Source organism: Theropithecus gelada, chromosome 4 (genome assembly GCF_003255815.1).
Source record: "Theropithecus gelada isolate Dixy chromosome 4, Tgel_1.0, whole genome shotgun sequence".
Lineage (NCBI taxonomy): Eukaryota > Metazoa > Chordata > Mammalia > Primates > Cercopithecidae > Theropithecus > Theropithecus gelada.
In genome coordinates this window covers 142819914-142834842 of record NC_037671.1, presented here as the reverse complement: position 1 = coordinate 142834842, position 14929 = coordinate 142819914, and the positions used below count along the sequence as shown (strand labels likewise).

General features: G+C 39.3%; 1 protein-coding gene across 2 annotated transcripts in view; it reads right to left on the bottom strand.

The window, feature by feature from the left end:
• Positions 1–14929, bottom strand: part of SLC35F1 (solute carrier family 35 member F1) — a 401538-nt gene that overhangs the window by 73096 nt on the left and 313513 nt on the right. For both annotated transcript variants that reach the window (XM_025382917.1, XM_025382918.1), the window contains exon 3: positions 1650–1777. In XM_025382917.1, coding sequence (XP_025238702.1) covers positions 1650–1777 — 128 coding nt within the window. The remainder of the gene's footprint in view (positions 1–1649; positions 1778–14929) is intronic.

Here is a 14929-nt window from a genome sequence, read left to right as displayed (position 1 = left end):
CTGTAATTGGGGAAGTCCTAGGTGATGGCTTAATCATATTTATAATTGGTGTGTTTATGTCTAAATGCTAATTTATGCATGATGCCATACCAGGTAGATTTATAAATTAATTTTAAAAAGTCATAGTCCTTGCTTTCAAGATCCTTAAAAATGTCCTAACAGCATTGACAATGTATAGAGAATAGAGAGTATGAGTATCCCCAAATATATTTTTTAACAAAAAAAATGTAATATATTGTGCATGGGGGCATTTTGAGTCTCCTTTTCATCTTGGAAAAGATGAAAAAGAAACAAGAAGGCCAACTTTAGGGAGAGCAGGGCTCTAAAAGTTGGAGAAGAGAAAGTTCTAAAAGGGAGAGAAAGGATTTCATACAAGGAAATGTTTTTAAAAGGCAAGTGCCAAGAATGCACTCCTTCTGGAGTCTCATGGGGCGTCTTGCTACGCCTTGTATCTCTTCCAACATCAGTCTAAAAGTCACAGGATGCTAAGGATTAAAGTGGCCAGACAGGCTCAGGTCTCCCTTACCAGTTATCCATTTTCTTAAATATGCACCTTACTAGGAATCTGATCGCACAAAAGCTCTTGGAACACAACGTGCATATGGAAGTGGTCCTGGAAAAATGCTACCATTAATTACTTTCATTTCAAGCTATCTTTGAAGTTCATATGAAAATCAGATGGTAGGAGAACTAAGTCAGGTTTAGATAGTTTCCCACCCACTGTATTTCATCTAAATTTTTTCAAGTGCTTTGCTGCTTATTTGTTTCTCCATTTTTGTTATTGCTGTTCATAAGCAAATAGACAAGATGGCAAGAAGTATCAAAGCTAAACTAAATCTAGTATGAGAACAATGTTTTGTTTTGTGTTTTATCCTAGAGCTTTGCAATGGTATGGAATTAATAATATTGTCATATAAAAAGAAGTGAAGATGAAACAAAAATAGTTAAGTTTATCATTTACAGTGCAATGAGGAATATATATGTCTGTCAAAAATTGTGAAAAGCAAAGGTAAACTTGCAATTGTGTGTGTGTGTGTGTGTGTTCATGTGTGTGAGAAAGAGAAGGAGAGGGAAGAAGGGAGAGAGGAACACAGTAGCTATCTTCAGGCATAACACATTTTAAGAATTGAATTCTTGTCCCTTTAGGAAAAATCCTGTCCCTTCAGGTTGCAAATTTTACACATTAAAAAAGCTAAAAGAAAAGATTATTAAGCAGTTCGATTATTTAATCAAAGTCTATTAACATTCTAAAAAGTTATAAGTTGTGATTAAAATTGATGTTTTTATATTTATTAATAATTCTCCTAACATAAGATTAGTTGACAGCATTCAAAGACACAGATTTTTTTACATTGTCAATAGTAATTGTAATATATTCAAAACAAAGGGATAAAAGATGTCCAATTACACTTAAATTAAAAAAATTATAAGACATATAAATAAAGTTCAAGTTAATTTTTATACAACCAGTTTCCCTCTTGTTGCAAAACTTACAGACTTATAGTATACAGAATCTGTATGGTACAGTCTGTATACTATAGTGTAGTATACAGATAGTAACTTATAGTATACAGATTCTCAAGGACTAAACTGAAAGTAAACTACATGTGGCTAGAGGAAGTTGAGAAGGAAAGAAGAACCATTGGTACCTGGATACTAGTCAGCGTTGTGTATTGGTAAGCCTTGACCACCAGGTAATTTGCTTCCAGGTCTATGAGTCCCAAAATCATGTACTTCCACCATCTTCGTCGTAAAATTGCCAGGAGGTTTTCTTCTCCTGTGTTACAAAGTTAAGAAGAAATGGGTTAGGTTCCTGAAACAGACTAAATTGTATATTTAGAAGAATTCTAATATGTTGCAACATTATATATTTTTAACCTTATGTTTACCAAATATTTAAACAAATAAATCAAGGTATCAGATACCCACATGTTTTTACTTAGCAAATTATCTTTATTGTAGATTTGGCTTTTCAAGTTAGTTTCTATGCCAGAGTTATAAGACTGGGCAGGTTATTAGCTTACCACGCAAAACATCTTTTGTGTGTGAATAAAGGAACGATAAAATATTTACATCCTATGAAAATAAAAAGAAAGGTGTACCAGAAAGGCTGCATAAACACACACATTCCAAATTATCCTAAATTTCAGGATTTTGATGAAATAGATAAAAATGAAAAGAACCAAATAGAAAAAGGCTTGTGCTTGGCAGCAGTTCTGTAGTAAGACTCTGAGATGCTATCCTGAGTTCCTGATCAGCTTTGAATGTTGCATGCACTCTGGTGGTTTGTGGATGATGGGAAGAGAGAGGAAGTTGGGTCATCACTCTCAGATGAAAAGGAGTGCCATTTGAAAACACTTTTAATACTGCCAACAACTATAATCTTCACCATCTTGCATTTTAAACTGGTAGCATCAGAACAGCTGAATCTCTTAGTTCTTCATTCTTATTTTGACATATATTTCAGGCCTGAGATAAACCTTATTTTTCAAGGCGGGGCAATCAGGATCAGGAACAATAATAACTCTCTGTAGCCAACCTGTGGGGTCTTCATAGAGGATGTAGATATACAGAAATTCAGTGAATGGTGACTATAACCATATTTATGACTGTGTAACAAGGTATCCAGAGACAGAGATGTTTAAAACAAGAAATACTGATTATCTCTCAGTTTTTGTGGGTCAAGAACCAGGTTAGAGCTTAAATGAGTGTCTCCAGCTCAAGGTCTCCCAGTAAGTTGCAGCCAGTTGTCAACCAGGAATGCAGTGTGATCTGAAGGAATGACTGGGAAGGGACCTGCTTCCAAGCTCACTCACATGGCTGTTGGTGGGTGTTGGCCCCTTACCCCAAGGATCTTTGCACAGTACTGCCTCAAAACATGGTATTTGGTTTATCCCAGGATGAACAATGAGAGAGAGAGAGAGAGAAAAAAAAAACAAAGATGGAAGATCAGTTTTTTATAACCTGTTCTCAAAAGTGACGCTTCTACTCTACTCTATTCTTTAGTAAAGGGTCAATAAATCCAGCCCACATTCAAGGGGAGAGAATTCCATAAGGAAGTGAATACCAGGAGGCAGAGATCCTTGCAGGCCACCTTAGAGGCTGCCTAAACAGTGACACACATCTTTAGTACTAGAGATGTACTTCAGCTGGTCCTCAAAGCCTCAGCAGAACACTGGATCCTCAGCTGTATTTGGACCACTCTCAGAACCTTGAGCTACTGATTTCTGCTCTTAGCTGTATTCCAGTGACCATGATATGACGTGGTCTTTCCAACCCTATGGAGACATGTGAGCACAAAGCTTTCAGTTACATACAGACTGCCAAAGCATGAGTTGTGGCCAGTTGGCAATAGGAGAGAAGGGTCTCTTGACCTTTGGTGGTCAAATCAGTTTTCCAGCCTACTTTTTCAAGCCACACTTCTCATAGCCTTCAAGCCTTCAAGCATGCACAAAGTCTTTCTGTCTCAGGGAACTGCACTCCCCATCTTGCAAACTCCTATTCATTTTTCAAAATGTAGCCCTTCTCTGGTCTTTTGGCTAACCCCTTTCCTCAATCGGGCAATGCACATCCATCTCTGATTAATCCTTTCATAGGATTGTGATTACTGACTCTTCACTAGACTGGGCGCTTTTATCCAAAGGTAGAGTTAATGTCTTACTCATATACTTATCCATAGCATCTAGCACACTGACATATAGCAAGGGTTAGCTAAGTGTTTTGCAGCGAATGAATTAATGAATAGAAAAAAAAAAAAACCCTGTGAAATATTGTCTGAATATGTCAAGAGCCAGTGCGAGGATATGAGTCACTCTTTTCACGGTTTTGCACATGAGAAGGCTGGTAGATGTGATCCCCAAGGTCAGTTCTTCACTGCCAGATCATTTTGGCAGTCTTTGAACAGCTCTTCTGCCTCTCAGACTTGCCTTACATCTTTGACAATCAACACATCTGTCAGGATTTGTCTTGTCAGTCGGTGATTCTCAACCTGACTCTACATTCACATCACCTGGAGAGCTTTTAGAAAGTCCTGGCCGAGTGCGGTGGCTCATGCCTGTAATCCCAGCACTTTGGGAGGCCGAGACAGGCAGATCACGAGGTCAAGAGATCGAGATCAACCTGGACAACATGGTGAAATCCTGTCTCTATTAAAAATACAAAATTTAGCTGGGCGTGGTGGTGCACGCCTGTAGTCCCAGCTACTCGGGAGGTTGAGGCAGGAGAATCGCTTGAACCCAGGAAGCGGAGGCTGCAGTGATCTGAGATCACGCCACTGCACTCCAGTCTGGCAACAGAGTGAAACTCTGTCTCAAAAACAAAACAAAACAAAACAAAACTCAAAAAAGTCCTAATGCCTGGGACCAGCCCCTAGAGATTCTGATTTAATTGGTCTTGGGTGGGGGTCTGTGCATTGTGCTGAGGATCAAAACTAGGACTTTCAGATGATTAATGTTCAATGGCCATTCTCAGGGTGACTTGAGCTAAGAATCCCAAAGAGATACAACCACAGAGTGCTGAAGACTCTTCATACCAAAGAAATGACCTGAACATTTGGCCCAAAGTACGCTTTCTCTTGTCTCTGGGCCTTTCCATGTGCTGTTTCCTCTGCTTGGAGGACTATTCTTCCTTCAGTCTCCAAATGACGTCTCAGCATACACACTTCTATCAGGAAGCCTTCCTTGATACTCTTATCACCCTAGACTGGGGTAGGTTTTCCTGCTGTGTGCTCTCTTAACACCCCCTTTTTTTTGAGATGCAATTTTACTCTTGTCACCCAGGCTGGAGTGCAATGGCGCGATCTCGGCTCACTGCAACCTCCACCTCCCCGGTTTAAGCAATTCTCCTGTCTCACGGTCTCCCGAGTAGCTGGGATTACAGGCATGCACCACCACACGCAGTTAATTTTGTATTTTTAGTAGAGATGGGGTTTCTCCATGTTGGTCAGGCTGGTCTCAATCTCCTGACCTTGTGATCCACCTGCCTCGACCTCCCAAATTGCTGGGATTACAGGCGTAAGCCACCATGCCCGGCCAACACCCTTTATTTATACCTAGTGCTTATCCTCCTGTCTTATAATTACCTACTTTCTTGACTCTGTTACACATTAGATTATTAACAATTTGGAGACAGCAGAATTGTCTTGGTCATCACTTTATTCCCAGATCCAACAGTGCATGACAGGCAGTCAATAAATAATACAACTGCATACATAAATTTCATGTTTCATAATCTCAGCAATGTTAAATGCCATTGCAATCGAGGCACTGAAAATATATCTATTAGAAATATTCATGTTTCAGCCTATGAGAATTGTTTTCTAGTTAGAATGTAGACAACATCTGACAAAATTAATTTGGTGAACATTTTACACACAATACACTGTACCTTGGATATAAAAAGGTCAATGGCATATTTAACCTCCACACTGCAATTCTAAAAATAATAAATAAAGGGTCACAGACCCTTGTCCCAGTTAATTTACACAGTGCACACAGAATTGCCAGACTCAGAGCACACCAGCCACATCTCAATACATAGCACTGAAAAAATGGGCTATGGTGCTGTTTGTTCCATCAATCAATAACATACTCAAAGTGTTATTCATTACATAGATTCAAAGGAATGATTAGTTGCCTTGCCATTCTGCTGAAGTTTGCAATGCAAAACACCCTAAATAAATGCTTCCATATTGTTTCATCTGAAGTACCTGAAAATAGACAACATGCTTGCTTAGCAGAATTATTCAGGAGGGCAAGAGGAAGGCTTTTTTATTTTTGGCTGAGCAAAAAATGCAACCGCTGAAAAGCCTGCTTGGGGATTTATCTACATGACTCCCATTAACACTGTTCTACAATAGACCATTAGAACTATTTCTAGAATAATGAAAATACATTCCTTAGAGTCCCTGTGCCAGCACTACCCAAACCTCATGAAACAGGGCCATCTATAAGAAACACCAGTACAGCTGGTAATATGCTAATGTTTTGAAATCCACCCCATCTTTTTTTTTTAAATTAACTGGGAGAAGTAATAAAATCCATGGGTGGAAACTTTAGAATTATGGTTTGGCAATTAAATGCATTCTGTTTACTATTTTTATTATCAATATGTCCAAATATAAATAAAAAGATTAGAGAATAACGTATCCTCCTCCCTGATTTAATAAATGTTAACAGCTTGCTGTCTTTTTCTCAGATCTTTATTTTTTGAGAAAGAAAATTTTACAGATGAAATCAAAGACCCCTCTCTGTCCCTGCCAGATTTTATTTCCATTCCTCCTTCCTCAAATCATTGTCCTGATATTGCTTTTTTGTTGTTGTTTTTGTTTGTGGGGGGTGTTGTTTGTTTGTTTGCTTGTTTCATACAGGGTCTCGCTCTGCCTCCCAGACTGGAGTGCAGTGGCATGACCGTGGCTCACTGCAGCCTTGACCTCCTGAGCTCAAGCGATCTTCCTGCTTCAGCCTCCTGAGTAGCAAGCCCAGCTAATTTTTGTATTTCTTTTTAGAGATGGGGTTTTGCCATGTTGCCCAGGCTGGTCTTGAACTCCTGGGATCAAAGAATCCACCCGCCTTGGACTCCCAAAATGTTGGGATTTACAGGCATGAGCCACCGTGCCAGCCTTATCATCTTGATTTTGTTATGTAACTTTTAGGCTGCTGTTTTTGTTCACATTTCTACATGTGCATGTATTCAAAATAACATATGACTTTCTTTCATGTGTTTTTAAATTTTATGTGAAGGTTTACTGTAAATGCTGTAAATATTCTTCTAGGCTTCTTCATGCTTATCCTTGTTTTAGAAATGCATCCTTGTTTCATGGAAAGCTAATTCATTTATTTTAAATGATGTCTATTATTATGTTTTATGAGTATGCCACAATTTATTCAGTCTTCCACTGATAGACTTCTAATTGTTTCTAATTTTTCAAGCAATGCAGTAAAATTCCTTCCTCCCTTCCTTCCTTTCCTCCCTTCCTCCCTCCCTCCCTCTCTCTCTCTCTCTCTCTCTCTCTCTCTTCTTTCTTTTGTTGTGTAGACGGAGTCTTGCTCTGTCACCAGCCTGGAGTGCAGTGGTGCAATCTCTGCTCACTGCAACCTCTGCCTCCCGGGTTCAAGCGATACTCCCGCCTCAGCCTCCCGAGTAGCTGGGACTACAGGCATGTGCCACTCTGCCCAGCTAATTTCTGTATTTCTAGTAGAGTTGGGGTTTCGCCATGTTGGCCAGGATGGTCTCGATCTCTTGACCTTGTGATTCACCCACCATGGTCTCCCAAAGTGCTGGGATTACAGGCATGAGCCACCGCGCCTGGCTGACATGTATGTCTTTATACACATGTATCTTTATAATTGATATAAAGTTTTGTTTTCACTCTCTCTTTAAAGGACTGTAGAGTATGGCAAATGTGTAAAACATAATGAAAGTTATTCTAATTTGAAGTAAGATAGCATTACAACAACTTCAGTGTTTGAGAATAGACAGGAAAAATCTTGGCCATGTGATTTATGTCTAATTTTGCTAAGCATCTGCAGGATGACCAATCAAATGTGTTTTATAATTTGTTAAACAAACACTTACTAGGATACTTACTATGTGTCAGTGTCCACTTGCTTTACAAATGCTATCTTATCCTCATTATAACCCTGTATATATTGGATACTACTACTAACTCCATTTACAGATGACCAGAGTGAAACCTGTAGGAGTTAAGTAACTTGCACAAGATCACATAAATAAACCAGTATTTGAACTCATGACAATTTGGCACCAGGCTTCATATTCATTCATATTGCAATATTTTCTTTTTTTTTTTTTTTTTTTTTTTTTTTGAGACGGAGTCTCGCTCTGCCGCCCAGGCTGGAGTGCAGTGGCCGGATCTCAGCTCACTGCAAGCTCCGCCTCCCGGGTTCACGCCATTCTCCTGCCTCAGCCTCCCGAGTAGCTGGGACTACAGACGCCCGCCACCGCGCCCGGCTAGTTTTTTGTATTTTTTAGTAGAGACGGGGTTTCACCGTGTTAGCCAGGATGGTCTCGATCTCTTGACCTCGTGATCCGCCCGTCTCGGCCTCCCAAAGTGCTGGGATTACAGGCTTGAGCCACCGCGCCCGGCTGCAATATTTTCTTTTGCTTGCTGTTTTATAATTATACCATTATCCTCGTGAGTCATGCATTTCTCATTAAGGGATCTTTCCTGACCTACTGGTCCAAACTCACTTGCAGGGCACCCCACTGCCAACTCCAGGGATGCCCATCATACCGGAGTGCCAGTATATGCATGGTGCTCCCCAGGAGTTGCCAGTCCTCAGCTTTGAATCAGCTTAGAGACCAGAATGTGTCCCATCACTATCATTTCAGTATCAGGGATTTGAGTCTCCTTGCCTGATCTAAGTCTATGACAGAATTTTTCCTGTGAAATGTGAAATAAGGCTTTACATCAAGTTTTTGGCTTAAAAAGTCTCATTACAAAAATAATCGTCATATGCTCGACTACTTGCTAAGGCCTCAGACATAGTAACAGTGGTCGCACATGGGGTGGGGTGAGGGTGGTGGTGGCTAATAAATGCTGAGCGAATGAAAATTTTTGTCCAAGGGCTGAAACATGGTCCACATTCAAGCCAATGACTGGAAAACAGAAGAACCTTGATTCATAGTATTCTTGTTCACTCCAGTGGTAGTCTGAGTATATAATAAAAACACTGCAAGACAGCACCCTAAATGAATTCAGCTGAGGGGACAAGAAGTTGCGTTATTTTGGGAACTGCTTTTTCATCAAGGGATCTCATGGGTGGTGCCATCCTTCGTGGTGTTTTTACTCAAGAACAAATCTCAGCACACATTTCAGGGTCTGCAGCAAGAGTGATGCTCCTGCACAGGGGGCAAGATCCTTACTTGAATAAACACCTTTTTGGTTCACAGTGTGATGCCATAATATCATCTCTTTTACCAGAACTCCAAAGGGGAAAGTTTAAGTATTTTTTGTGTGTTTTGTTTTTGAGACAGGGTCTCATTCTGCCACTGAGGCTGGAGTGCAGTGGCGCGATCTGGGCTCACTGCAGCCTTACCCTCCCAGGATCAAGCAATCCTCCCACCTCAGCCTCCCAAGTAGCTGGGACTACAGATGCACGCCACCATACCTGACTAATTTTTATAGAGTCGGGATTTTGTCATGTTGCCCAGGCTGGTCTCAAACTCCTGGGCTCAAGTGATCTGCCCGCCTCTGCCTCCCAAAGTGCTGGGATTACAGGTATGAGCCACCACACCCAGCCTGTTTTACTTACCAGTGAATTTGAAAATAAGTATGACTTACGATGGACATGTAATTACTTACTTTAAAAGCTAAAATATAGTATTGGATTTAGAGTTTAAAACTATTATCTTTAGTATGAAAAGTGAACAAAATTAATGTCCTAATTATATAAAAAAGAAAATCTAAATTGTTTATGAGAAGGATTGCAATCAGTTGCACCTCATAATGCAAAGCTGAGTGAAGGATGAAACACAAAAAAGATACATAAATTTTATCTTGTCTTCTTTCATTTATTTTTATTATTAGATCCAGAGAGTGAGATTAGGAAAAGTATAAAAGGCAGCCCTTTGATATTTTGGCTTAGTAATAAACGGATGTGAGTTTAGCCACAGGCTGCCTCTTGCTGTATGGCACCTAGGAATTGAGTTAATGGCTCTGAACCTCAATCTTTCTACTATTAATGATACCACACATATTGCACACCACGTGCAAGACTTCAAAGAGGAAACCGCACAGAAGGGTGGAAAGAAAGCCAAGAGAAGAAACTTTGTGTTCATTCTTATTTTGTTCCCCTCTCACCAAACTCATAAAGCTCCTACTCATTCTTCAGGACCCAGTCTAAATGTTACCTCCCACATGAAACCTTCTCAAATTCTCTGCCACCCCTCCCCAGTTCCTCAGCACTTTCTTTTCATTCTTTGTTGTTTTGTTTTGTTTTTGCCCACCCTAGACTGCCTAGCATAGTGATTGAGACAAATTAATTACTCAATGTAAGACCTTTAAAATCTGCTCAATCGCCTTTTTTCAAGAAATGCCTAATATGGATTTGGAAAAATATCTAAAAGCAAATACAATGAATCATCATTGCATAAGGTTCTGGTATTTTTTACTTTAAGCTGAGTACTAGGGAAAAATCCATAAATGCATAGATATCATTGCAGACAGAACAGATACAACACAAACCAACACTTTTTTCCCGTATTTCTAGTTTTAACAGACGCATTTCTTCATAAATACCGTCAGCCTCCTAAAATGTAATCCATTTAAACTAAGTACGTATTCATACCCCAAACTCCTGTCCAGTTGATACCTGTTTTTGAGCAACTCCCCTTGAGGGCCATTTTGCTTTACCTGTTGCAGTTTTCTACATGTGCAGGTTCTTGTTCCGAAAAATAGTCCCAAGAGTTCCTGCCTTTTGATTTGGACAGTGAGTATGCCAGGTTGGGCCTTTCCCTCAGGGCTGCCATGTTGCCAGGCTCCAGAAAGCAGTCTTCTCAGAGAAATCAAGCCCGGTGTCCTGTGCAGTTAAGCATCAATGGCAGCCACATCTTCCTGCTGGCAGTGCACCATGATGGAAGGCAGTGGAGCCATTCAGCAGTGGGCTCTCACCCAGGCTGTTCCAGGCATGGGGTGCACAATGTCGTGCACCTTAGTCACTATTTATTTATTTATTGATACATATTAGATGTACATATTTTGGGGGTACATATGACAATTTGATACATTCCTGTAATCAAATTAGAGTAACTGGGATAACCATCATTTTAAATATTTATTTTTTCTTTACGCTAGGAACATTTGAATTGTTCTCTTCTAGCTATTTTGAAATGTACAGTTGGTTACTGTATTAAGGTTAATTAATTATACTGAGCTATCAAACAACAGGTCTTAAGTATATATTTGTACCCATTAATTAACCTCTCTTCATCCCCTACCACTCCCCTCTACTCTTCCCAGCATCGGGTAACCACCAGACTACTCTCTATCTTCATGAGATCCGCTTTTTTAGCTTCCATGTATGAGTGAGAACATGCAATATTTGTCTTTCTATGCCTGGCTTATTTCACTTAACATAATGACGTCCAGTTCCAACCATGTTGCTGCAAATGATAGGATTTCATTCCTTTTTGTGGCTGAATAATATTCCTGTGTGTGTGTGTGTGTGTGTGTGTATTACGCTTTCTTTATCCATTCATCAGTTGATGGACACTTAGGTTGATTCCATATTTTGGTTATTGTGAATAGTGCTGCAATAAACATGGAAACGCAGGTAACTCTTTGATATATTGATTTCCTATCTTTTGGGCATAAACTTAATAGTGGAATTGCTGGATCATATGGTTAGTTCTATTTCTAGCTTTCTGAGGAATGTCCATCTGTTTTCCACAGTATTGCTATACTAATTCACATTCCCACCAACAGTGTACAAGGATTCGCCTTTCTTCATATCCTCACCAGTATGTCATTCCTTGTCTTTTTGACAAAAGTTATTATAACTGGGGTGAGACTGTAGTTTTGATTTGCATTTCTCTCATGATTAGTGATGTTGAGTATTTTTTCATATACCTATTGGCCATTTGTTCCTTCTTTTGAGAAAGGTGTTTTTAGATCTTTTCCCATTTTAAAATCAAATTATTTGACATTTTGCTATTTAGTTGTTTATACATAACACTTTATCTCTTTTGATTATTAATCCCTTATAAGATGAATAGTTTTCAAACATTTTCTGCCATTTTTTGGGTTGTCCTTTCACTTTGTTGATTGTTTCCTTTGCTGTGAAGGTTTTTTTTGTTTTTGGTTTTTTTTTTTTTTGAGATGGAGTCTTGCTCTGTCACCCAGGCTGGACTACAGTGGCTTGATCTTGGCTCACTGCAAGCTCTGCCCTCCCAGGTTCACGCCATTCTCCTGCCTCAGCCTCCCAAGTAGCTGGGACTACAGGCGCCCGCCACCACGCCCAGCTAATTTTTTTTTTTTTTTGTATTTTTAGTGGAGATGGGGTTTCACCGTGTGAGCCAGGATGCTGTGAAGAAGGTTTTTAACTTGATATGACCCCATTTGTTCATGTTTGCTTTTGTTATCTGTGCATTTGAGGTCTTACACGAAAAAATCTTTGCCTAGAGCAATGTCCTGGAACATTTCCCCAGTGTTTTCTTCTAGTGCTTTCATAGTTTCAGGTATTAGACTTAAGTCTTTAATCCATTTTGATTAGATTTTTGTATATGTTGAGAGCTAGGGGTCTAGATTCCCCCTTCTGCATATGGTTAACCAGTTTTCCCAGGATCATTTATTGAAGAGACTTCCCTTTCCCCATTATAACACATTCTTGGCACCTTTGTTAAAAATTAGTTGGCTATAAATACATAGATTTATATCTAAGTTGTTTATTCTGTTCCATTGGTCTATGTGTCTGTTTTTATGCCAGTACCATGCTGATTTAATTGCCATAGCTTTGTAGTATATTTTGGGGTCAGGTAGTGTAATGTCTCTAGCTTTGTTCTTTTTGCTCAGGATTGCTTTGGCTACTGGGGTCCTTTATTTCTGTGAAGAATGTCATTGGTATTTTGATAGCGATTACATTGAGCCTATAATTTGCTTTGGGTGATATTGTCATTTTAACAGAGTTAATTCTTCCAACCCATGCTCATGGAATATCCTTTCATTTTTTTGTGTGTTGTCCTCTTCAATTTCTTTCATCAGTGTTTTATATTTTTCCTTGTATAGTTCTTTCAGGATGCTCACTTTTACCACTTTTTCTTCAATAATACTGGAAGTCTGGACCAGAGCAATTAGGCAAGATAAAGAGAAAAAGGGTATCCAAATTGGAAAGGAAAAAGTCACATTAGCCTTGTACACAGATGATATGATCTTATATTTAGAAAAACCTAAAGACTCCACCAAAAAACTTTAGAAGTGATAAGCAAATTCAGTAAAGTTGCAAGATACAGAATCTACATACAAACATCAGTAGCATTTATATACACCAATAGAGAGCAATCTGAAGAAGAAATCAAGAAAGCAATCCCATTTACAACAGCTACTAATAATATAATACCTAGAAATCAATTTAGTCACTTTAAGCCTTGATTTTCCTCATCTATACACTAGTGCTACTAGGTGGACCTGCTTCCTTGAGTGTTTGTAAGAAATAAATGAGTGTGCCTATAGTCCCAGATACTCAGGAGGCTCAGGTGGGAGGATGCCTTCAGCTTGGGAGGTGGAGACTGCAGCGAGCTGAGATCATGTCACTGTACTCCAGCTTGGACAGCAGAGCTAGACCCTGTCTCAAAAACAAAACAAAACAGTAAAACAAACAGTCAACTAGTTCCCTTTCCAGGTGATTTAAAACAATATATGTGATTATTTGCTATCTTCAATGAGTGCCAACATGTTGCACTTCACACCTAAATTTTCATCATCATGAAGATGTCATTTACAATGAAAAATACTGCTCACTAGCTCAAAATGGTCAATGACAGGTTGGCTGTACGTGGGGTGGATGCTTTGATTTGAAATTATTCAAAGCAATCATAATTAAACTATGTACTCATATAAATCTCCCTATTTTCCTAGGGTGAGCCTGCTGAGAGGAAAATGTATTTGTCCTTTTTAATGACAAGACTATTTTGCTATTCTTAATCCCACTTTGTGAAAAGTGACCCTATTTGCCTTTTGGAAGTTTCCTGTGATTGGCTCTGATGTCTCTCGACATTAGCAGATGAATCTGTCAGTTTTGTGAATTTTGTTTTGAACAAAGAGCCATGTAGCAGCTAATGACACACAATGTAAGGGGAAGAGGCCAAGACAGACTTGCCTCCGGACTACTGCCACTTGCTGAGTAGATTTAAGAGACAACATGACAGAAGGTGCCAGCCTGCACTCTTGAGGGCTGACCTTGAGCTCTGACATGAGAGCATCTGTCATGGTGGACACATAGGTTAGACCCAACATGGGAAATTAGCAAGATGGAGTGTCAACGGGCCAGAAGCCTGGTAAAGCAGAAAGCTGGCTGGCCTCCTCTGCCCGTCTGCCCTCCCATCTCCCATCCCAAATGCCAAGCACAGACCCACCAAGGCTACTTCTATGACCTGACATTTATTTTCCATTGAACACTATTTGTCAGGCATTGAGCCAGAGGCACCATACATTCATTCTTTCATGTAATTACCACCCTATACTCTAGGTTAAGAGCATGGAGCCAGAGAGACCTGTTAAAGCACCGATTCTGCCACTTAACTGGCTGTGTCACCTTGGGAAAGTCTACTATTTGTAAAATGAGGCAAACACCACTTACTTGAAAATAACTGCTATAAGGATTAATTGAAAAAAAAAAGTGTATGTAAAGTGTCTGGCTTGCAGTAAATGCTTGGTAAATGTTAGCTTTGTTATTAACAGCCCTGTGAGAAAAGTAGTTTTCAGATCATGAAATTGGATGTGGAAGAGGTTAAGTTGTTTTTCCGAGGTCTCTTCTGGCTTTTTATTATAAAGTATTCACCATAAAAATCATGTTTTTGTTTGCGTGGCACATTTAATAAAACAAATCAGAAACATTTTTATTTATATTATTTTTCTGAAATCAAGTTCAGTAGAAAAGCAGCATTTTATGAACAATGCAATAATTGTATACTATACTTCTAGGATACATATATACGTGTGTGTATATGTGTGTGTGTGTATGTGTGTGTGTGTATATATATATGTCTGCATTTCTAACTGAAAATATTAAAGCATGTATTTGTGGGGTTACAAAGTTTGCATTATAACAACCTAGGGACAACGAGCACCATAGAACCCAGATTATCATCATTAAATACCTTTCCACTAAAAGAAACAATAATAGTCTTTGGAGCAATGGCTGATTGCAGATCTGGGTCAGGAAATGTAATATACAAGTTAAGGCTGAAATAT